The 23,272-nt window shown below is 38.8% G+C and overlaps 1 protein-coding gene across 2 annotated transcripts in view; it reads left to right on the top strand.

The window, feature by feature from the left end:
- Positions 1–23,272, top strand: part of METTL8 (methyltransferase like 8) — an 86,598-nt gene that overhangs the window by 24,548 nt on the left and 38,778 nt on the right. The window contains exon 2 of one of the 2 annotated variants that reach the window (XM_008576530.1): positions 17,912–18,066. The exons of the other annotated variant lie outside the window; for it this stretch is intronic. Within the exon in view, the coding sequence (XP_008574752.1) occupies positions 17,924–18,066 (143 nt within the window). The 5' untranslated portion in view covers positions 17,912–17,923. The remainder of the gene's footprint in view (positions 1–17,911; positions 18,067–23,272) is intronic. 2 annotated transcript variants of the gene reach the window in all.

Below are 23,272 nucleotides of genomic sequence, written 5' to 3'. Positions count from 1 at the left end.
ACCTATATTCTGTCAGTCCTGGAGGTTCGGAGACGAACCGGGAGGGAGGAGGATAGAAGTCGTCACTTTACCCTCCATCACCTCGGTAAGGGCAAGTGCCCGGAGACTCGAAGGAACCCGGCGCCGGGATTTTCGGGAGCCCTGGGCTCAGAGAAACAGAAATACCAGATTGAAGAAAAAAGCAAGAGAATGGAAGCTTCACCTTGAAGAGGTCACCTCTAATTGGGCTGGGAAAGGAGGAGAATGTGGATTGCCTAATGTGACGAGAGAATACCTAGGGGTCTGCCCAGTGCCCTGAAGGCCGTGGTGGGGTGTATTCTCTGTCTTAGGGCCGGGCATCAGAGGGATACCAGATGATTACGGTAGCCCAGCCTAAGATGGCGCCCCTGGAGAGAGACTTACGTTTAGGTGAGCCGGTGGTGGGTGCAGAGAGCCAGCGCTGGAGAAAACGGACAAGGGCGAAGCATCAGCAGCGGGAACCGCCGAGATAGTGAAGAAGGTCCGAGAAGGAGTCCCCTCGGGTAAGGGGTGAGCTCTTCCCGGGTTTTGGCACCAATGAAAGGACGACAGGACCCGAGCTGACAGTTCACCGGAGAAGTTCCGCTTTATTCGGGGGAGAAGCATACATTTCTATAGAGCCGGGTTCCGGGAGAGGGTGGTTAGTACACAGGGCAGTAGTTGATTGGCCGGGGGCGGGGAATGATTTCTGATAGGCTGCACCTTGGTGCCGGCGAGATTGTTAGGACCTGGAAGAGAAAAGCGCCATGTTTTAGGGAGTGCGTCCTTTGGGGTCTTCTATGGGGCCTTACATTTTCATCCTAAGGCCAGACCCACTCATGGTTCCAAAGATGGCTTTTGTTATGGACTGCATTGTGTCCCAACATTCATATGTTGAAGCCCCAACCCCAGTGTGACTGTATTTGGAGATAGGGCCTTTATGGAGGTAATAAAGATTAAGTGAGGTAGAAGGGTGAGGCCCTAATTCAATAGAACTGGTGCCCTCATCAAGAGAGGAGGAGGTATCAGAGATATCTCTCTGCAAATGTACAGAAGATAGGCATGTGAGGATGCAGTGAGAAGGCCAGGAAATTTACAAGCCGGGAAGAGAGCCCCCACCAGGAACCAAATTGGCCAGCACCTTGATCTTGGACTTCGAGCCTCCAGACCTGTGAGAAAATCAATTTCTGTTGTTTATGCCACCCAGTCTATGATATTTTGTTATGGCAGCCCAGGCCGACTAAGCTTTCAACAGCTTCAGAGCTTCATGCTTCCTCTTTCATATGTAACAGGTATGAGAAATCATCTTTTTTTTTTTTTATGGAACACTTCACAAATTTGCATGCTGTCCTTACACAGAGGGGCATGCTAATCTTATCTGCATCATTCCAATTTTAGTATATGTGCTGCTGAAGCAAGAACACGAAATCATCTTTGTCCCAAAATCTCTAGCAGTAGATCTAAGATGCATTCTGTTGGACAGGTTTGGTCACATGCTCACCTCTGAACCAATAACTATGCCCAGAAGTTTGGAATGTGCTGACTGGTTTAGCATAGGTTATACAGTCCACCTCTGGCTTAGTCAGGTCCACTCTGGCTTCTCTGCAAACTTATAGATCCCAAGTCTATGAGCTATTGGAAGTAGGTAGGGAGTGAATGCTTAGTAGGCATCTAATAAATGATCACTAATTTGAGCTGCAACTTCAGATGGGCCATTTATGTTTGACATTCCTTTATTCAGATGTTAGTTGCTGAATAATGTCCTTTCCCATTTTTTCCCTGTTCTTCATTGTTGCTTTATGTTGCTTCACCCCCCATGGATTTGTCACCCCACTTCCCTTAGGTGACGGAGATGCAAAGGATTACTCAAAGCCCATCTCTTCTGAGCAGTGAGAGACCCTGAAGTGGTTAACTTCCCTTGGGAATGCTCAAGCAAGAGGCAACCCTTCATCAGGAAATTAACCCCAAATTGGGGTTCTCTTTCTGCATTTATTTTCTAGACCAGGAAGTTACAGGAAGAGACATAGGTGGGGTTATAGTTTAACAACATAGCCTGGTAACTTTCAGTGAAACAAGCCAGATGACATTCCAGTAAGGCTATCAACAAAAGCTTGATCTTAGCAAACATTCCTTCTTACAGCAATTTCTCAGTATCTTTACATAACAATCAGTAACTAGTCTCTCCTTGAGCCAGCAACCTTGCTGTGCCACAAATCTTTATCTTACACCAGAGACTTATAGCCTGAGGAGAATTTCCAGTCCTCCGCAAGGTCAATATTTGAAACTACAAGGCTTTGGAAAACCAGGCCCTGTGAAGTACATATGCTTTATAGTATATTCCACACTTCATTTCCTCAAGTCCCTTACCTTATAGCCTCTTACTTCATGAAGAAGAGAGAATCAAGAAGACACTCTCTTAACCATCTTCCCTTCTACTACAAACACATGTTCTTACCCATCAGAGGATGAGATTTTTCTCAATGCCTTACGTGTCTACTGTTTTCTGTGTACATAATCTCCCTCTCTTCTGCCCATTTCTTCTTGAAACTTGTTTTGTCAGCAATTCCATCTGTTTTCAGTTTCTTTAGTTTTTTTGTTTATTTTTTAACAACATTGGGTTTTCTCTTATCCTACAAATAGACTCAGGATTTTTTGCAGCTTAACAAATACCCTTCTTTGACTTAGGTGACCCCTCAAAATATAGCCCAACTTTTCTCCTATTCTCTCCTCTGCTTATCGGAGTCATCCACATTCATTACCTCCTTTATGCCATTGACCTACTTATTTCTCAAACTGCGCACTCTGCTGGAAGAGCCAGGATTCAAATCATTTTGATAAAGGTCATCATTGATCTCCTATAATTCCAAAACCAATTATTTATTTTTAGCTTCTTGTCATTTAATATTCTTTAGTATTCAATCCCATAAACTGGCTCCTCTTTCTCTGTCTCCTAAATGCCAGTATTACCATGAATTCTATCTGTCCCATTTTTTTTCCTGATCAATTCCTCTTGACTTTAGCCATCACCAGTAAACCAGTGACTTGACTCCCTTATCTACATTTCTAGCATTTACCACTCACATGAACTATTTCCAACTACCTATTGGTGATATCCATTTGACTATATTGTGGGATCCTTAAAATTTCTCAAGTGAAAAATGAACTCATTATATGCCCTTCCCTTCTTCCATCCCACTACTATTTATCTCTTTTTGTGAACTCTGTCTTGAATACTGTCATTATCTACTCAGCTACCCAAGCTAGAAACCTTGTCTCATACTTGGCTTCATCCTACTTGCACATCTAGTCATTGCAAAAAATCCATTGATTCTGCCTATGAAGTGTCTTGAATTGTCCCCTCCTTGATTCCCATGGCCACTGCTTTCTTTGGCTCTCATGATCTCTGACAGACTTTTTTTTTTTTTTGTCTTTTGTCTTTTTTCCGTGTCCGGCAACGGATCGCAACCCTCAGTGTTGCCCCCGTACCGGACCAGGGACCGGCAACAGGATTGCAACCCTCGGTGTCGCTCCCGCGCCTCGCTGCGCCAGTGAGCGGGAACCGGTCTGTATGTGGGATCCGAACCCTCGGGCGGGAGCACCGCCGCACTTCCCAAGCGGCGCACTATCCAGTGCGTCACTGGGCCGGCCCTTTTTTTGTCCTTTTTGAGACCGGCCGCACTGCGCTCAGCCAGTGAGGCTGTGAGCGCACCGGTCATCCCTATATAGGATCTGAACCCGTGGCGGGAGTGCCGCTGCGCTCCCAGCGCCACACTCTCCCGAGTGTGCCACGGGCTTGGCCCTCTGACAGACTTTTAATATGTGTAGCCTGGGCCTCTTCCTCTTCTAATTAATTCTGTAAATGACTGGTTTTCAATCCTCAATGTGCACCAAGATCATGTGTGAAGATTTTTTTTTCTTTTTTTTGTGACCGGTAAGGGGATCGCAACCCTTGGCTTGGTGTCGCCCGCACCGTGCTCAGCCAGTGAGCACGCTGGCCATCCCTATATGGGATCTGAACCCGCAGCGGGAGCGCCGTTGCACTCCCAGCACTGCACTCCCAGCACTGCACTCTCCCGAGTGAGCCACGGGGTCGCCCGTGTGAAGATTTTAAAAGCTACTGATGCCCCAGTCCCAGAGCTTTGGTTTTCACTGGTCTGGCATAGGGTCCAATGATTGATAGTGTAAGACCATTATAACAAGCTTTATAAAATAAAGATCTCATCATGTTGCTCAATTGACTCAAACTCTTTGGTTTATGGCATTGCCTATAAGAAAATAGTCACACTGCTTAATTTGGTATACATAAAGATTCCCCGCTCTCTCTCCCCTGCCTAATTTTCTAGCCTTATAGCTCCCTCCCCACCCCCACCTGTCTGCCCCTCACATCATAGGCTCTAGACATCAAAATTACTTTGTTTTATTTTTTTTTATTTTTATTTTTTAATTTTTTTTCCTTTTTTGTCTTTTTTTTCGTGACCGGCAACAGATCGCAACCCTCAGTGTTACGCCCGTACCGGACCGGGACCAGCAACGGGATCGCAACCCTCAGTGTTGCTCCCACACCTCGCTCAGCCAGTGAGCGGCCGGTCTGTATGTGGGATCCGAACCCTCGGTGGGAGCACCGCCGCGCTCCCAAGCGGCGCACTGTAGCAGTGCGCCACCGGGCCGGCCCCGAAAATTACTTTGTTTTAAACAAACTTTTAATTTTAGAACAGTTTTAGATTTACAGAAAAATTGTGAAGATAGTATAGAGAGTTCCCATATATTCCACACCCGGTTTCACCTATTATTAACATCTTACATTAGTATGGTACATTTGTCATAATTAATGAACCAATAGTGATACAGTGTTGTTAACTAAAGTCCTCAGTTTATTCAGATTCCTTTAGTTTTTACCTAATGCCCTTTTTCTGTTCTAGGATCCCATCCAGGACACCACATTACATTTAATCATCATGTCTCCTTAGGTTTCTCTTGGCTCTGACAGTTTCTCAGACTTTCCTTGTTTTTGATGACCTTGACAGTTTTGAGGAGTACTAGTCAGGTATTTTATAGAATGTCCCACTACTGGGGTTTGTCTGATATTCTTCTCATGATAAGACAAGTTGTGGGGCTTGGGGAGGAAGAACACAGAGGTAAAATGCTATTCTTATCACATCATATGAAGAATATGTATTATCAACATGGCTTATCACTGTTGTTGTGAACCTTGATCACCTGAGGAGGTGTTTGTCAAGTTTCTCCACTGCAGAGTATTCTTTTTTCTCTTCTTTCAATACTGTATTCTTTAGAAGGAAGTCAGTGTGCATAGCCCTCACTTAAGGAGTGAGGAGTTATGTTCCACCTCCTTGAGGACAGAGTACGTAAATTATTTGGAATTCTTTTGCATGGAAGATTTATCTTTTCTCCCTCATTTGTTTGTTTATTCGATCACTTACAAGTATGGATGTATGGATATTTGTTTTGCTTTTGGATTATAATCCAAACTGCTTTTTATTTTGTTGCTTAAAGAATTCTAGCTTTGCTATTGGGAACTCTTTCAGGTGGCTCCTGTGTCCTTTTGACATACCCTCATCATTGTAGGATTTTTGTTTTTGTTTTGTTTGTTTTAGCACCTTGTTACTTTCTGGCACTGTAAGATGCTCCAGGCTCATCTTGTATTCTCTACCCCAGTCCTAGAATCAGCCATTTCTCCAAGGAGCCCTGGTTCCTTTTTATTAGATGATGATATTAGAAACCAGTATCTCGGTACTGGTTGTGCTTGTTGGTATTGGGGTATGGTTGCTTCTAGGCCCTCTCAGCTGATGCAATAAGGAAATATATGTGTGTATACTAACCAATGTATATGTACATATCTACAAATATTACTGTATGTAACATCAGTATTTATATTATGGCAAATATGAGCTCATACTCATGACTCTAATTCTAATCCATTAACATATGGATAATCTAGCCTCCCCTTGTTTATCTGTAACTTCCCACCACTCCAACAACGAGTAACCTGGCTTCTGCCATCCACCATCTATTTACTAATTGTTCAATTCCAGTTTACTTGTATGTGGTTTCAGAATCGTTAACCCTTTATCAATTACAGCACAGTGCTTATTACAGTTCTTATTGCCTTTAGTCTATAAACTTTACTCATATTTAGAGTTATTTAGGTCAGCATCTTTTTCCAGATTACTTTTTATTCTCTGAATGTCCCATATGCTGCCACCCTTTTTGTCCTTATTTGTGCTAATATCTCTGCTGAGATGCTCTGGCTTCACCCCTACCTCCTTGAAATATTCCTTCTCATTCTTCTATACCCAGTACAGATATCACCTTGACCAGGAATTTTCTCTGAGCCACCACCAGTATACTTAACCATTCATTCCTCCTTGCTCTACTAGCACCTTATACTTACCTCTACTATCCATTGTGTCAGGACTTTTTGTTTGCATCTCATTCTTCACAGGATGTTAAGGTTCTTGAGAGCAGAAACCAAGTGGATTTGTTGCTGAATTCACAGGATTTAATAGTGATGGGTACTATGTGTTAGAATCCTCTTAGATAAAAATAACAGAAAACCTAATGGTGGCTAAAATACATAAGGATTTATTTTTCTTACCTAGCAAGAAGTTCACAGGTAGGTGGTAACTATCACTCATTTACCAGTTCAATGATGCCATCAAGAATCCAGGTTCTTTTCCTCCACTGTACCCACTATCACACCTAAATTCAAGAAAGAGGCAGGATAAGTTAGTGCCAACAAGCTGTCCTCTGGCCACTTTCCCTTCTATAAGGAAGCGTAGACTTTAGCCCTTTAGCAGGTTTCTATCAGCCAGAGCATGGTCACGTGTCTCCTCCAGCTACAAGAGAAGCTGGGAAGGTAAATTTTTAGGAAGACTAACCTTTTGAATAATAACAAGATTGGAGTTGGTCTCCAAATAGTCACAAGGTCACTGCTCTACTAAAAAGCCACTAGGAAATTGGGGATCTGTTTTCTATTTTCTACAGAAGACCAGTCCAAGGAGACTGTTCAAGACAAGAGTGACCCCAGTGGGTGCAGCATCAGACTTTTATATATAGAAAGCACAGATGCATCTTGTGAGGAATCTAACATACTTTGGCCACCCTGTCCATAATTCTGTGGAATTCTATATTACTCCCTTAGACACTTTCAACTTGTCTGTTCTCATGTGGAAATCATACCCCTCCCATGAATTTTACTTTTCCTTCTCTGGACCCTTTTCTGATTATGTTGTGCCTCCTGTGCTGCGGCAGTCAAAACTTTACATGCTATTCCATGGTGCAGTTTGCCTTGCTTTATTTTTTTTCAAGTTATGAATAATTCTGATTCTTTAAAATAGAAAGTACACAGTGCTATAACCTCTGCCTATCTGAGTCTCGTGTTTTTTTAAATTATGGGAATACATTCATTTGGACATTCTTATTCACTGACATTGTACAATTTTTTATATCTAACACCCATATATGACTTGAAGTTTTTATAATATTTCATTCTCAGTGAGGGCAACCTTATTAATACATTAATATATTAATTAATTAATACAATAGTATATTAATACAAACATGACTGCACAAATCCTGCATACAGGTACAAACATCTCCTGCCATCTAGTGTACCTAGAGATTGAGCTCTCTGCAATGCATAGGAAAGCAGAAGTCTCAATAAGGATAAAACTCCATTAATCTCATCCATGTGAGGTTTTTTTTTTACCACACTTGTAAAGACTTATAACACATAAAGTATGTATGTAACTTAATTCCCTTTATCAGTCCACCATATTTGGTTAATCGCTCCAAAAGTTACCATAGCACAGACAAATGCGAGATGTCAGGTGGATGGGTTAAAACCAACTTCATTCTGGTCCAGCATAATGTGTTTTGAGACAACTTCAGAATAATTAGAATACTATAGCCTTCAGCTATTTTGGATTGACGTGGCTTTGGGATGGGCTTACACAAAATCCCTTAAAGAAATAACCTCTGAGTCCCAGTAGCTCTTTTTGTGTGAGTGCATCATGTGGCCGTCTTTCAAAGGCCATCACAGAGAGCAGACACTAAGCATGAGATTCCCATTTGGAGATTACAGAGTGACTTACGTCATAGTCTGATCAAAGTGCTCTGTAAATACTTACTGTAATTATTGTTGTTGTTCTGTTCCTACTAATGACCTTATTTATACCCTGAAATTATAATTATCCAAAGATTAAAACAAGATGTGTGAGTTGCCTTAGCTGTTTGCCTCACAGATGGTCGCCCTCAGAGTTCCCAACAATTGCCAGGGTTAATTGAAGCTTCAGTTTTCACTACAGTGTAGTTGATACTTAAGTGTTTCTTACCTGTCGGCTTTCACTCTCTGAAACAGTACAACAATAGCATTCTAATTTGTTCTCATTAATGCTAGCCTCTCAGGTAATGTTTAGTGCAGCTTTATCTAGTTGATGTTTGCTACTCTGAATGAAACCTTTGTACCAGCTTCCCAGCTAAGAGGAAAAGCTAAACAGTTTCAAAGGTAAATACATGAATGTCTCACTAATTAATTTATTTAAAGGATGCTCAGAACCCAGGAAACATTGAAGGGGAGTTAACTTTTAAATGGTGGGCAGGCGTTTAGTGTATGATTAACAGCGGTTTCCCTCCCAGGGGTTTCAAGAAGTTGAGACAACTGGAAATCATCCTTGGGGAGTCTTACAAATAGTTTTTACGCAGAGCTAGCCAAATGCTCCAAGGATAATCGTTATGGATTCACACAAACAGCAAATAGCTCTAGTACTTTGGGGCTCCTCTAGTAGTAGTGAAATGTATGAAGCCCTTCTTTGCCTCTACTCCTCAGCTGTGCAAAAACAGAAGACCAGTGAAAAGAACTGGGTGTTAAAATGTTACACTATTTAGGTGATGGAAGAGCCCTTTGCCTGTATCTTGAGATTTGAGCACTGGAAAGAGAATGACTGTTCTCTCCTAAATCTGGGGACTGGTGCCTCCCAATGGCATTGGTGGCTATTTGACTAAGGCCCAGGAGAAGAAACAGTTGAGAGATGAAGGGAGAGAAAGAATTCTAGGCCTCCTTAGATCAGTTGCAACAAATTAACAACTCCGGTAAAGACTGGAGAATCAGTACTGGGATCCTTCTTGTATACATGGTGTACAAAAGTAGAAGGCAAATGTGAATTATATGTATGTGAACAATTATATGTATATGAATAACAAGGATGTTAATATATATAGGTGGAGCGTGTGCTCTCCAGTTAGACTGCTTGGATTTGAGTCAAAATCCCTTCAATTTTTAGTTGGGTGACCTTAAGCATGTTAGTTTACTTCATCCTTTATAGACTTTTCCTAAAATAGTACCTCTTGATAGGGAAATGGAGGTTAAATAAGGTAATACATATAAAGTGCTTAGAACAAGACCTCACATGTGGTGAATACTTAACTCTTTTATTTAAATTGAGATTTACATGAAAGATTAATTAGAATTGGTGCTTCCTAAAATACTTTTTCAACTTGCAAATATATTATGGAGTATTTCTTTTGACTAAAGTCTTGCTTTTTATTTAAAAAATACTTCATTACTCACAAAATAAAATTGGCAATTATTTAAGAAGAACTTTTTCATGTGTGTAACATGTATTTTACCTATTCCAGTGGAATATGTTATAGTTTATTGGTATGATCAGGAAGATGTGTGAATCATTATGAAAAAGGTTTCATTTTAGTGGAAGGCAAAGCATCTAGCTAAAATTTGGAGCTGAGGCAGAGGTCTGTTCCCCATAAATTGTCCTCTGTATTAAAGCTTCTTCTTTTGCTACTAAGCTTAACGTGGTGGCAGGCTTAGAAAACTGGTTAGAATTAAAACCATCTTCTCCTTGGTTTGTCTATATGTTGAACCCAAGTCATTTTATACATTTGTTCTTTTCCTTGCATTCTAAAATATGCACATGTCTATCTATACCTAAAGTTGGCAAGAAGTCAGTCAGCTCTTCATAGCATATATATATGGTATAACTTGATACCATAATAAATGCTACTGATCATGATACTCTGTCAACCTGATATTTCTATGTATGAGCTTCAGTTCCTTCCTGGGTCTGTTTTGTAGTGATTGCTTTAGCCAATGGACTATTCATGACTGTGTCTTGGCATTGAGATCTCAGGTGGCCATGGCCCTAAAGCCATGCTTGTTCTCTTTCATTTTGGCTTTTCCAGCATTCAAGAGGAAGAAATACCATAGAATAGTGACCTGAAGTGAGAACCTGTAGGAAAAGTAGATAAAAGAAATATCACTTAATTATTTGGACTAGAATTTGATATGGCAGAATTAGTTTGAGCTAATTGAAAGGTCAGGACCACATTTTCAGATGCTTCCAACAGTAAATAAAAAAAAAATCTCACGAGGATTTGTGCAGATATTTGTTGGCTTCTTCATATTTCTCTGCTCTGAACTGGGGTAACACAAGCTAAAAATCAGCCTTAGTAATTAAAGCACACCGTGACATGCCTAGAAAATTGTTACTCAGGATTCTCCCTTTTAGATATCCCCATGTTTTATTCCTGATAAATACTTAATAACTTGAAACTATAGTGGAAGCGCTAAGTCTATTGCAAAACTGCAATGAAACAATGTGGACAATATTCAAACACTTATTCCACACAAATGTACTACTTATATCCCAGTTAGGCTGGCCTCATAAACAAGTTGAAAAGTGTTCTATTTTCTGACAGAGTCTGTGTAAGATTGTTTTTTCCTTAAATATTTGATATTCACTAGTGAAGACATCTGTGCCTGCGGTTTCCTTTGTGGGAAGGTTGTTAGTTTTTTATTGTGGTAAAAGATACATAACATAAAATTTACTATTTTAATTCTTTTTAAGTGTGCAGTATACATTAAGTATATTCACATTGTTGTGCAAACATCACCACCATCCACCTCCAGAATTTTTCATCTTCCCCAACTGAAACGCTGTAACCAGTTTTAAAAATTTTTATTTGTCCAGCTTTTTTGTTATTAAATATATTTAAGGTATACAACAAGATGTTTTGATGTACATATACATAATGAAATGATTATTATAGTCAAGCAAATTAACATAGCCATCATCTCACTTAGTTACCTTTTTTGTGTCTGTATGGCAAGAGCACCTGAAATCTACTGTTTTAGCAAAAATCCTAAGTACAATAAAATAGTGTTGACTATAGTCCTCATGTTGTGTACAAATCTCTAGATTATAAATCTCTAGACTTGTTCATCCTACATGTCAGCAACTTTGTATTCTTTGACCAATATCTCCCCGGTTCCTCTCTCCCCTCCCCCCATACCCATTAAACACTTAAATCCCCATTTCCCCTCTTCCCAGTCCCTGGCAACCACCATTTTACTTTCTGTCTCCATGAGTTTGACTACTCTAGCAACCTCATATAAGAGGAATTATACAAAATGTGTCCTTTTGTGACTGGCTTATTTCACTTAGCATAATGTCTTTAAGATTCATCCATGTTGTAGCATGTGTCAAAATTTCCTTCTTTTTTAAGGGTGAATAATGTTCCATTGTATGTATATATCACATTTTGTTTAATCCATTCATCTTTTGATGGACACTTTGTTTACTCCTACCTTTTGTCTGTTAACAATGCTACAGTGAATATGGGTGTACAAATATCTCTTTGAATCCCTGCTTTTACTTCTTTTGGATATATACCCAGAAGTGGAATTACTGGATCGTATGGTAATTATGTGTTTAATTTTTTGAGGATTCACCATCTGTTTTCCACAGCAGCTGCCTCGTCTTAGGTTCCACCAACAATGTATATGTATAGAGTTTCAATTTCACCACATCCTTGCCAAACTTGTTTTCTTATCTTTTCTTTTTTTTTCTTTTTTTAAATAATAGTCATCCTAATGGGTGTGATTATTTTGATTTTAACTACAAATTTAACTTATTTAATAAATTCAGGGCTATTTAGATTTTCCCTTTTGTTGTTTTGTTATTACTGGTAAATTGTAATTTTGAAGGAATTTCATGTAATGGATGAAATGAAATTGTCCATAATATTCCCTTATTAGCTTTCCAATGTCTATAGGGTCTGTGGTGATGTCTCCTCTTTCACTGCTGTTATTGGAATTTTGTGTTTTCTGGAACACAAATGTTTGAGATCAGTCTTGAGAGAAGTTTATTTTATTAGTCTTTTCAAAGAACTAGCTTTTGGCTTTGATTTTCCCTGTTTTGTCCATTTTCTATTTCATTGCTTTCTGCTTTTATTTTTTATTATTTCCTTCTTTCTACTAACTTTAAGTCTAACTTACTCTTATTTTTTTTCTTATTTTTCTAGCTTGTTAAGATAGAAGCTGAGATTATTGATTTGAGATCTTTCTCCTTTCTGATAGAAAAAGGCATTTTAAACAATAAATTTCCCTCTAATCACTGCTTTAGTTGAATCCCACAAATCTTGATATTTTGAGGTTTCATTATCACTCAGTTCAACATATTTTCTAATTTCCCTTAAGATTTAGTCTTTGACTCGTAGTTTATTTAGAAGTGTGTTGCTTAATTTCTAACTATTTGGGATTTTTTTCTAGTATGTTATATTGTATGTTTAGATTAAAAAAAGAGCAAGGATCGACAATATGCTAAAGAGAAGCACTTTAAATGTAAACACATAAATAGATTAAAATTTTAAAAAACATATATCACATACAACATTATATTAGATAGCTGGTAGGGTTATATTCATATGGACAAAGTAGACTTCCAGAAAATGAGTATTACTAGAGATAAGGAAGGACATTTACTAATAAGAGACAATTCATCAAAAACATCAACATTTAGGGCTGGCCCCATGGCTCACTCGGGAGAGTGCGGCGCTGGTAGCACCAGGGCCGCAGGTTTGGATCCCATATAGGGATGGCTGGTGTACTCACTGGCTGAGCGTGGTGCAGACCACACCGTGCCAAGGGTTGCAATCCCCTTACCAGTCAAAAAAAAAAAAAAATCAACATTTAATATTGTTATGGTTAAAGGGCATACTCTGTATGTTTTCAGTACTTTGGAGTTTATTGAGACTTGTTGCCCATCATATGGTCTACCTTAGTGAATGTTCCATATTCACTTGAAAAGAGTATGTTTTCTGCTGTTATTAGGTACAGTGTTCTTTCTATAAATGTCAGTTAGGTCAAGTTGATAATGCTTCTTACATTTCTTTATTGACATTTTGATAACTTGTTGCTGATTGTTGTTCTATTTATGATTGAGAGAGGGTACTTAAAAATCTCCAAGTATTACTGTGAATTTGTTAATTTCTCCTTTTAAAAAGTTCTGTTCATTTCTGCATCATGTATTTTGAAGCTTTGTTATTAGGTACATGCATATTTAAGATTGCTATGTTGTTCTGAGGAATTGGCTCTTATCATTATTAAATGTCCCTCTTTATCCCTGTAATAGTCTTTTTCTTGAAGTCTACTTTGTCTACCAGTTTTCTCAAGCAGTATTTGCATAATGTATCTTTAAAAATTTTAATTGTGTCTTTATATTTAAAGTGCTTTTCTTATTCAGTGTATTGTTGGGTCTTGCTTTTTTTAAATCCAAATTAATAATCTATGCCTTTTAATTGGAGTTCATTTATACTTAATATAATTATTGATATGGTTGGGTTTAAATATGCCATCTTGGTATTTGTTTTCTCTCTCTTCCATCTGTTTTTAATTCCTCTGTTCTTCCTTTCCTGCCTTCTTTTGGGTGAATGTAATATTTTATACTATACCTCTTTGTGTTATTTCAAATAAAAATACTAATTATCCACACAGTTTCAAATAAAAATACTAATTATTCACAGATTATTATTATGCAAATAATATCTTAGTTAAACATGTGCTCAAGTTACAGTATGCAAAAGAGAATTAAGAGAGACTACATAAAAGGAATTGATCACTCTGGTGGCAGGAACTAACTTTCTCTATTAGAATTCTATTTGGGGCTGGCCCTGCCCTTCTCTCCTTTTCTCATTACAAAATGGACATGTGACCCAGTAAACCTTAAGCTAACGTAGTCATAACATAAAGCACATATTTGTTAATTACTGTAGTCAATATAACTGGAAGGCTGCCTGTATATAGTCACACTCTTCAGTCATTTACTTCTTCCTCACTGCTAGGATCTTAGGAGTCACCCTGGAAAATATGAAGTAATTTCCTTCCAGATAAATATGTCAGACAAAAATCATTTTTATGTAATCAGTCAAACAATTCTTGGGCATCTTGTTGCTGCCTCTAAAAGCTTGCAATTTAGTTGAGAAGGCATTTATATAATTATGTATTTGTCTATATTATTATATTCCATTATAAATTTATTATATATTTATATAATAAAGAAGATAAATAGCAACACAAGGTTGTATATAACTGTTACAGATAATAAGTAAATGAAATAGATAGAAATGCTTGTGTGGTTAGAGAACAGCTGCCTAAGCAGGAAAATTGCCACATGTTTAGGCCCTGGCCACACAGTGCTGTCTACAGGCTAGCAGCCTGCAAGACACACACTTCTCTAACATTTTCCTGAATTGCCTAATATTTAGTATGGTTTTGTCTTTTTGTCTCTGACTGTCTACAGAGATTCTTGGTCATTTGTAGTGATAGAAACTCTTGCCTTTTTTCTTGTTCTCGTCCTCTTCTATATATAGATAGATATAAATATGTATCACATGATTATTTGAAGGACTGAAATTTCATTGTGATTTGGCTTTCCTGGATAGGAAACATCATTTTACACTTTTTAGCAGAAATTGCCTCTCTTTCTAGGTGTAATCAGTTTCTACTCTTCAGCATACAGAAGATTTTATGGATAATATTCAATGCAGAAAGAGCTCTAAAAATAATTTTGCAACTAGGTCTTTGTTAGTCTTATGTGGAACACTGACAGGCGAAAAGAACAAAGGCACATCAGGGTAAAGGTAGTGGTAGGCGGAGCATTTCCTTTCATTTGCGTCCACCAAAGAGCTTGCACTTAGTGAAGAAAGGAAAACAAACAAGAAACAGGAGCATCCGCACTAGCTAATGAATGCTTCATTTCTGATCACTGTTAGTCACATTTGAGTATAACCATTACAGTCTTTTACATGTGTATAACTAAGTCCCCCTTTTGTTTTTCCAAAAAGAAAATTATGAATTTTATGTTTAAGAGTACAATGAGATGTTTTTAATATTCTGCATGTTGTTTTGGAATTCACAGTCTTTATACACATTCGTTTTCAGTAAGGTGAGTAAAGGGTGAACAGTAAATAACATTTCTATGCCTAATAGTCCCTCCAGTAGTCCCAAATGCATATTATGTACACACACCTTTTAGCATCTTCTACCTCACAGCTTACAGCATTTGGCTGAATATTGTGATGAACAACTGAAAAGCCAAGCAGTGTTACAATGGATTCTTATCAGAAAAAGTAAGCTCTTTAGAGTTTCTTTTTAATACTTTTCCATAAAGATTTTAAAGTGACATATTTGCCAGTACATAATTATATTCTTTAAATGTTCAAGTTATTCTTCCAGAAATGGGGATGGATTTGGACTAATCAACTGGTGATTTGCCTCTTGAGCTAGGATTTAAGCATGCTTTTTGTACAGGGAAATCTATTTTGCAATCATATTGCTGACTGTTCTTAAAAATACATGTATACAAGATTTTTAGAATTAAGAATTGCTGGTACCCTGTGTTAATACAGAATTGATTTATTTATGTGTCTTTCATATTATTCAGTTTAGCATGAAGAATGAGATTTAATAGGTTTATTTTCTTATTCTGCTACTACAGTTGGGCTTTTGGTCTAGTGATCATGAAATATTCCCTAGAAATATGTTTGTCTAGAATTCCCAAAACAAAATAATAAAATTATTATTATTTTTTTAATTTATTGAGTCATAATTGATTATACATATTTTGGGGGTTCAATGTTGAGATATGTTAATATTACTAGCATATATATTGTTACAAATCGTACTTATTCTTTATGCCCCTTGTCCAATCTCTCCATATCCCTCTCTACTTCCGCCTCCCACCTCTAATTGCCCTAGATTTCTTCTCCTTCTGAAAGAGTAATGGTTACTCTGTTGATTTGTTGCCTAGATGATCTGTCCAATGCTGAGAGGTGTGTTCAGGTGTCCCGATATTATTGTAGAGCAGATGCTTCTTCTGTCACTCTGGAATGGGCTTTGTGGAGAGAGACATCCTCTTCTTTTCTTTGGTCTCTGCTGGTGACTCTCCTTGTTTCAATGACTCCAGTGGCTGGTGGACCATCTGCATGGTGGTTGTAGCATCTAGCCACTTTCATAGCAGGCATGGTTATTGTGGTGGCTGTGGTGGGCCACCCACATGGAGGTGACGTTTTTGGCATACTCGTTGGTCTGGCAGTGTGTCAAGTTGTGGAATGGGGGGGTCCAGTCCCCAGCTCCTTATCTCAGGTCCCTAGGTGGGCCCCATGGCACTGGTGGCATGGCTGGTTGTGGGAGGGGGGTCTGGTCCCCACTCCATACCTTAGGTCCCTGGGAGGGCCCCAAGGCACTAGCAGGGTGCCTGGTTGTGGGAGGAAGGGCCCTGTCCCTGGATCCATGCCTCAGGATCCGGGGCAGACCCCAAGGCACTGGCGCGATGCCTGGTTGTGGGAGGGGAGTCTGGTCCTTGGATCCATGCCTCAGGTCCCCAGGTGGGCCCCGAGGCGCTGATGGTGTGCCTGGGCAGGAATTAATTTTTTGTCCTTTGCTTGCTTACTTCTAAAGTGGGGGAGTTTCCTCTTGGAACCAGTACTTGAGCTCTGGTTGAGCTAAATTGCTACTTTGTCGCTGCTTCCGTAGGGAAGGCTTTTTGTTCAGCTCAGGTTATAATGGTTGTCATTATAGGTACTTCTGGCTCTCCAGAGACCCAGTTCACCTGGGTTGTGTAGAAACTCTGATCTGGGACTAAATCTTTTCATCAACCTGCACCCCACACCATTCTATATTCCTGACCAGTCTCCTCTGAGTGGTCCTATGCTGATCAGGGGGCAAACCAGCTGTCCTTGCTGTGCCTAAGCATTCCCCAGTGGGCCCATTACCCCCACTGCCCATGCTCCAAACACTTTCCATGGGACAGGCTGTGTGCCAGTCCCTTGTGACGACTCACTGGCCTCTGAGTGGCTCCTTTTTTTTTAGTTGTTGTGGCTCCTCACTCCTATGTGGGTCCACAGGAACCTTATTAGTGGTCTTGCTGGCCTGGGGGCCTCCAAGGCCCTCTTCTCCCCTGCCGCCTCCAAGCAACTTCATCTGAAGGGCACAGCTGCAGCTTTTGCCAGCTCCTGCTCTGTGCACTCAGCAGCTCCTGCCTTAAAGCAGCCATGGCACGAGATGGTTGGAGCAGTTTTTTTCTTTCTCTCATCATGGCTTCTCCCACCTTTCTGCACTCCATAGGTCTCTCCTCCTCTTCCCCTGAGCTCTAGCAGCCCCATCTTGGCTGTTGTTGCTTTTTTATCGTTGTAAATTGGTTGGTTTGTGGGAGAAAGTGATGCTGGGTACTGTCTATTCCGCCATCATAACTGGAAGCCCTAAAATCACTTTTTAAAAACTGTCTTTAATATATAAAATTCAGGTTCTATGATTACATCCTTCAGCCATTTGCTAAAAATTAAATAAGCAAATACCAAACAAAACAAAGTTAGCCAAAGCTGTGGCTTATGAAGAATACCAGCCAATGTTGCCCACCCTAAGTATTCCTTTTCCCTCTCTTGGCCTGAAAATACTTTAGAAAAGAAGCTATTTGCCCATCTTTCATTTATTTTTCATGTCCTTTCTCAGGTTGTAAACCTTTTGGACCAGATTTTGGTTATTAGATAAACAATACGCTCTTTAATCCATATTGACTAAAATTAATCATTTATAACTTTCCAGGTACTGCTTAGGATGAATGTGATTTGGAGAAATTCTGTTTCCTGTCTAAGGCTAGGAAGAATGCCTCACAGATACCAAAGTGGTTACCACCCAGTGACCCCTCTGGGATCAAGGATTTTAACTGATCCAGCCAAAGTTTTTGAACACAATATGTGGTGAGTTTTCTCTTTAGGTCTGATATTAAGTATGCATCTTAAATATCACCAGTGGTATTATTTTCATTTAGTACCAAGCAAGAATTTTTAAAGCTGGTAACCTAACTTATATTGTAGAGGTCCAAAAGCCAAGATAACCAATCCTGATTTGTGTTGCCAATTCTGAATTTCTTTGCAAGTGGAATTGGAAAAGTGGAACTTCCTAAAGAGCTTTTAGCAGCTTTGGAGTTCTTACAGGCCCTGCCTGCTTATTTCTGATCCTGATTTGCCAGCATATTACTGGGTGGGGGTAAGGTGTTCTTTTCTGGGTGAGGCCCTCTTCTTGCCTCACCGACCCTTCCCTCTTTTACAAATACTTGTCAATCAGCAAATGTGTTCAGTATCTGCTGCTTACTGAGTACTAGGGAGAATATATTTGTATGAACCCTAGTTCACACTTTCAGAAAATCCACACTATTTGAGAAGATATATATATATTTACAGGAAAAGTTGATAATTAGCAATACAAGTCAGCAAATTTTAAGGGCCTAATGAGTGTTACAGACTATATGCTGTATAAGAACAGCTCAATACTGTAAAACCACTTCTGTTTGGACATAGGAAGATTTCTTAAAGAGGAGGAAACTAAGATTAATATTATTTATTCTGCCCCTAGTGCCTTAGCGTAGTACCTGACACATAAATATGTGTTGAATAATGATCTGGATAAGTAAGGCTGGAGTAAGGGCATTCTAGGTCGGTAGAAAGTCAAAACACCGAGATGAGGAAGTATAAGCTATCTTCAGGAGACAATACAAAGGATAGTTTGCCTAAAAAAGGGCTCTTCTAGGAGATTGCTGAAAGATAAGGTTGGAATGATATAAACCAGATGTGGGGGTGGGATTAAGATTGCACGTGGTCCTTTATAACTCAAGTATAAGGCATTACAGAGCCACTAAAGAAAAATGACATTACACATAGTGTATTAAGTATATGTATTTGGTAACAATATACTGAACAGATCAGCAGGGAGAATTAGAAGCAGGAAATGGCCAATGAAAGAGAGATTGCGAAGTAGGAATAAATAGAATTTGGTGCTTTTGCAGAATAAAGGAAAAGGAAGAATTTGACTCTGAAGTTTTGCTCTGAGGTGACTGATAGAAACAGGAAAATCAAGAGGTAAATTGATTTTTCATTTTGGAAGAAAAATAGTTAATTTAGTTTTAGACATTTTGAATAGACTTTGAAAACAGGGCATTCAGGTAAAAATGTCCAGATCACAGATACTGCTGTGGGAAGTGGGAGAGGCATTGGGGGCGGGCTCAGGTCTGAAAATCAAAAGTTGGGTATGAGATCTACAGACAAAATTGTTATCAGACTGGCAGGGTCTCTCACTCTGGGAAAGTGACTAATGGACTTTTTAATGTTTTTATTACAACAGAATATCAATTTTAAAAGGAAATACATTGATCCTTTATTAATTAGTCCTCTACTGCATAGTATGGTAGCCACTAGCTACATGTGGTTACTGAACACGTGAAATGTGGTTAGTCTGAATTGAGATGACCTGTAAGATTTTGAAGACTTGCTATAGAATAATAAGGTAAAATATCTCATTAATAATTTTTATATTGAATCACATATTGAAATAAATGGAATTATGGATATATTGAGTTAAATAAACTGCTTAGGTCAGTTGATTAGAGCATGGCCTTGTAACACCAAGGTCAAAGGTGAAATTAAAATTAATTTCATCTCTTTATTTTCATTCTTTTTTTAAGTGTGGCTACTAGAAATTTTTATTTGTCTTTTTTGGCAGCTGGCCAGTTTGGGGATACAAACTCATGACCTTGGTGTTATAAGGCTGTGCTCTAACTAACTGATAGAAATTTTTAAATTACACATGTGGCTCACATTTTATTTCTTTGGACAGCTGCTGTATTAAACCATTTTGACTACCATCATCAATATGTACAGTTATTGTAGGCTGTGAGATAAAATGGGCCCTTTGCCAGGCAATTAAATCTCCAGAGGAACTTCCGGTTCTAGCCAATTTTTTTTTTCATTAGACCCTAGTGATTTAGCTGTCTACATTTTTTTTCCATCTGCTACCAGCTCCTCTTTTGCCTGAGATTCTTGCCTACTAATTTAAATTCTGGTTTGTCATAGACTCTCAGGAAAGCAAAGTCCTCTGGTCTAGCGCTTCTCAAACCCTGTGGGCTAGCTCTGGCTGGCTACACGAGAATCCCTCCAGGAGGTACTATTTCTTTAGGTCTAGAGGTGGGCCCAGGGATTTTTAACTTGAAAGCACTTTCAGTAATTCTGTTGAGCCATCAGGTTTGGGAATCTTTGATCCAGTCCAGTGGTTTTCAAACTTTTCTTTAGCAGCAGAATTTTTTCAAGTAAAGTTTTAACATGGAATCCCAATAATGAAAAGATAAGGGCAAATCTGCCCTGAATGAAGCAGATGTAGAGGCCTGGGGTATCAGCAGCTTCATTTCCTTGTCCTCTCCCACTTCTCCTCTTTACTCAAGCAGCCTAGAGGACCTTTAGGGCTCTATTGGTCGCAGTTTGGAAAACCATGATCTAGTCTACACAGTCATCCTCCTCCATAGCACACACCCCAAAGGGGTTAGTGATCCAGCCCACACCTGGATACCTCTAGTGATTTTTCTTCAAGGGAAAAGGAAGGTATTTGCTTCAGATCATCTCCTCACACACCCTTTTCTTTCTTTCTTTCTTTTTTCTTAAAGAGATTTGTAAGTTAAACTAAAAACTTAGTATGTTCTCAAACTTTTGGTTTGTTCTCCCCTTCCTTCAAGTGCAAAGATTCTCACTTCCTTCCTTATATTCTCTTTTATATTTAAGAATAACATTTCCTCTTTTGCTGAATTTTATTTTTTAAAGATGTTCAAGAAAAGTACTTGTCAGTTTTCTCTCAGATGTTGCTCTGAATGGTCTACAGTTCATTTTTCCCTTTAGCCTCTAGTTAGTACAGACGATTTACTCTACATAGGACCCTCTTTAAAAAATTCTAATATCCTGGATTCTGGATATTTGTATTACTAGTACTTACATCTGCATATAGTCTTTTATTTTTTATTTATTTTTTGTCTGTTTTTTGCAGCTGGCCGGTACAGGGAACTGAACCTTTGACCTTGGTGTTACAAGGCCGTGCTCTAATCAGCTGAGCTAATCAGCCAGCCCAAGTCTATCTTGACAATTTAGTAAAGTGAAATTCACATTACATTACATAAAATTAACCATTTTAATGTAAACAATTCACTGGTATTAATTACATTCATAATTTTGTACCTTTATCTAGTTCCAAAACATTTCCATCATTCCAAAATAAAACCCCTTATCCATGAAGCAGTTTATTCCCGCCACTTAGTCCCCCAGCATCTCGCAATCACTAATCTGTGTTCTGTCTCTATGGATTTACCTATTTTGGGTATTTCATATAAATGGAATCATACAATATGATATATGTGCCTGGCTTTCACTTAGCAAAATGCCTTGGAGGTTCCTTTACCTTGTAGCATGTATTGGTACTTCATTCCTTTTTTATGGCTGAATAATATTCCATTGTTTGCTGCAGTTGGTTTATCCATTCATCCACTGACGGACATGTGGGCTGTCCACCTTTTGGCTCTTGTGAATAGTGCTGCTATGAACATGTGTCTACATGTACTTGTTTGAGTCTCTGTTTTTAGTTCTTTGGGGTATAAACCTACAAGTGGAATTGTGGGCTGTCTGGAAATTCTATTTTTAGCTTTTTGAGAAACTGTCAAATTGTTTTCTATGGTGGCTGAACCATTTTACATGCCTGTTATTTAATTATACTTAGTGTATTTATCAGTTCTGGGGAGTACTGACAGGAAATGATACTCAAAATGCTCTTGGGACATGGCCCAGTGATCTGACTATATTGAGCAACTTACGCAGTTAGCTGGAAAAATCATTCCTCTTTCCACACTGTTGCTGGTTTGAGTGTGTAAGAACTTTTCAAGGAATCTCTGAATTTTATAAGGAAGCAGTAAGCACTTGTAGTATCACATGACTACATCAGCTAGGTTAGTGGCATGATCTACAGTAAGGAGTACAGTTTACGTCATGGACCAGTACATGTATACATAAAATATACACATATATCAAACAGGAACAAAAGTTTCCAGTATTTTTACCAAGTAAGATATGCACTGGTATTTTCCATTTGTTCTTTTCTGCTGTTTCTTTTTCTTTCTAAGTGTTGATTAGCCTAAATTGATTTCTTGACTCACTAAAGTGTTATGATCTTTAGGTTAAAAAATCACTGAGCTAAGCCATTCTGTGTAGATCCAAGTAAGATGTGTACTTGTATATTGCAACATAACTTCTATTATATTACCCATTTAAAAAATAGACTGTTTCCAGAATCCCAGTAGGGTTCAGATATCAAGAATTCTTTCCTATTATATCATTTTCCTCATATAATCATTGTATTTATCATCTGGGAAGTCCAAAGTCCAGGGAACACATCTGGTGAGGATCTTCCTTGGTGGTGGCTTCAGCAACATAGGGTATCACATTGCAAGATGGCAGGAGCAGAGAGAGAGTCTCTCATGTGGTCTTCTCTTTTTTTTTTTTTGTCTTTTTTTTGACCGGTAAGGGGATCGCAACCCTCGGCTTGTTGTTGCCTGCCCCGCGCTCAGCCAGTGAGCGCACCGGCCATCCCTATATAGGATCCGAACCCGCGGCGGGAGCGCCACTGCGCTCCCAGCGCTGCACTGTCCTGAGTGCGCCACGGGCTCAGCCCTCATACATAGTTTTTTAATAGAGTTAATCAATAAGTATTTTCTTTGGCTATCTCCATTGTGACATTTGTCATGAGAGGCAGTATATTCTAGATGTTGAGAGCACAGTCTTAATGGTTGTCTAACCTTGGAAAGTTACTTAATCTCTCTGTGCCTCAGTTTACTCATCTGTAAGATGAGGTAATAGTAATATCTACTTCCTAGGATGTTATAAGGATTCAGTGAGTATACATGAAGGTTTGTGGAAGGAAAAATAAAATTAAAAGATAATACGAATCTTTCCATGAACTTTTTGAAGTACTGTCATGTAAAGTATCTACATATAGTAAATAAGCAACTTATAAGAATTTTCTATCTTATTATTACCGTTTTTCTTTTCTTTTTCTCTTTTTTTTTTTTTTTTTTTTTTTTGTTTTTTTTTTTTTTTTTTT

Source organism: Galeopterus variegatus, unplaced genomic scaffold, assembly GCF_000696425.1.
Source record: "Galeopterus variegatus unplaced genomic scaffold, G_variegatus-3.0.2 Scaffold1363, whole genome shotgun sequence".
Taxonomy (NCBI): domain Eukaryota; kingdom Metazoa; phylum Chordata; class Mammalia; order Dermoptera; family Cynocephalidae; genus Galeopterus; species Galeopterus variegatus.
This window is presented reverse-complemented; position numbering and strand designations above follow the sequence as displayed.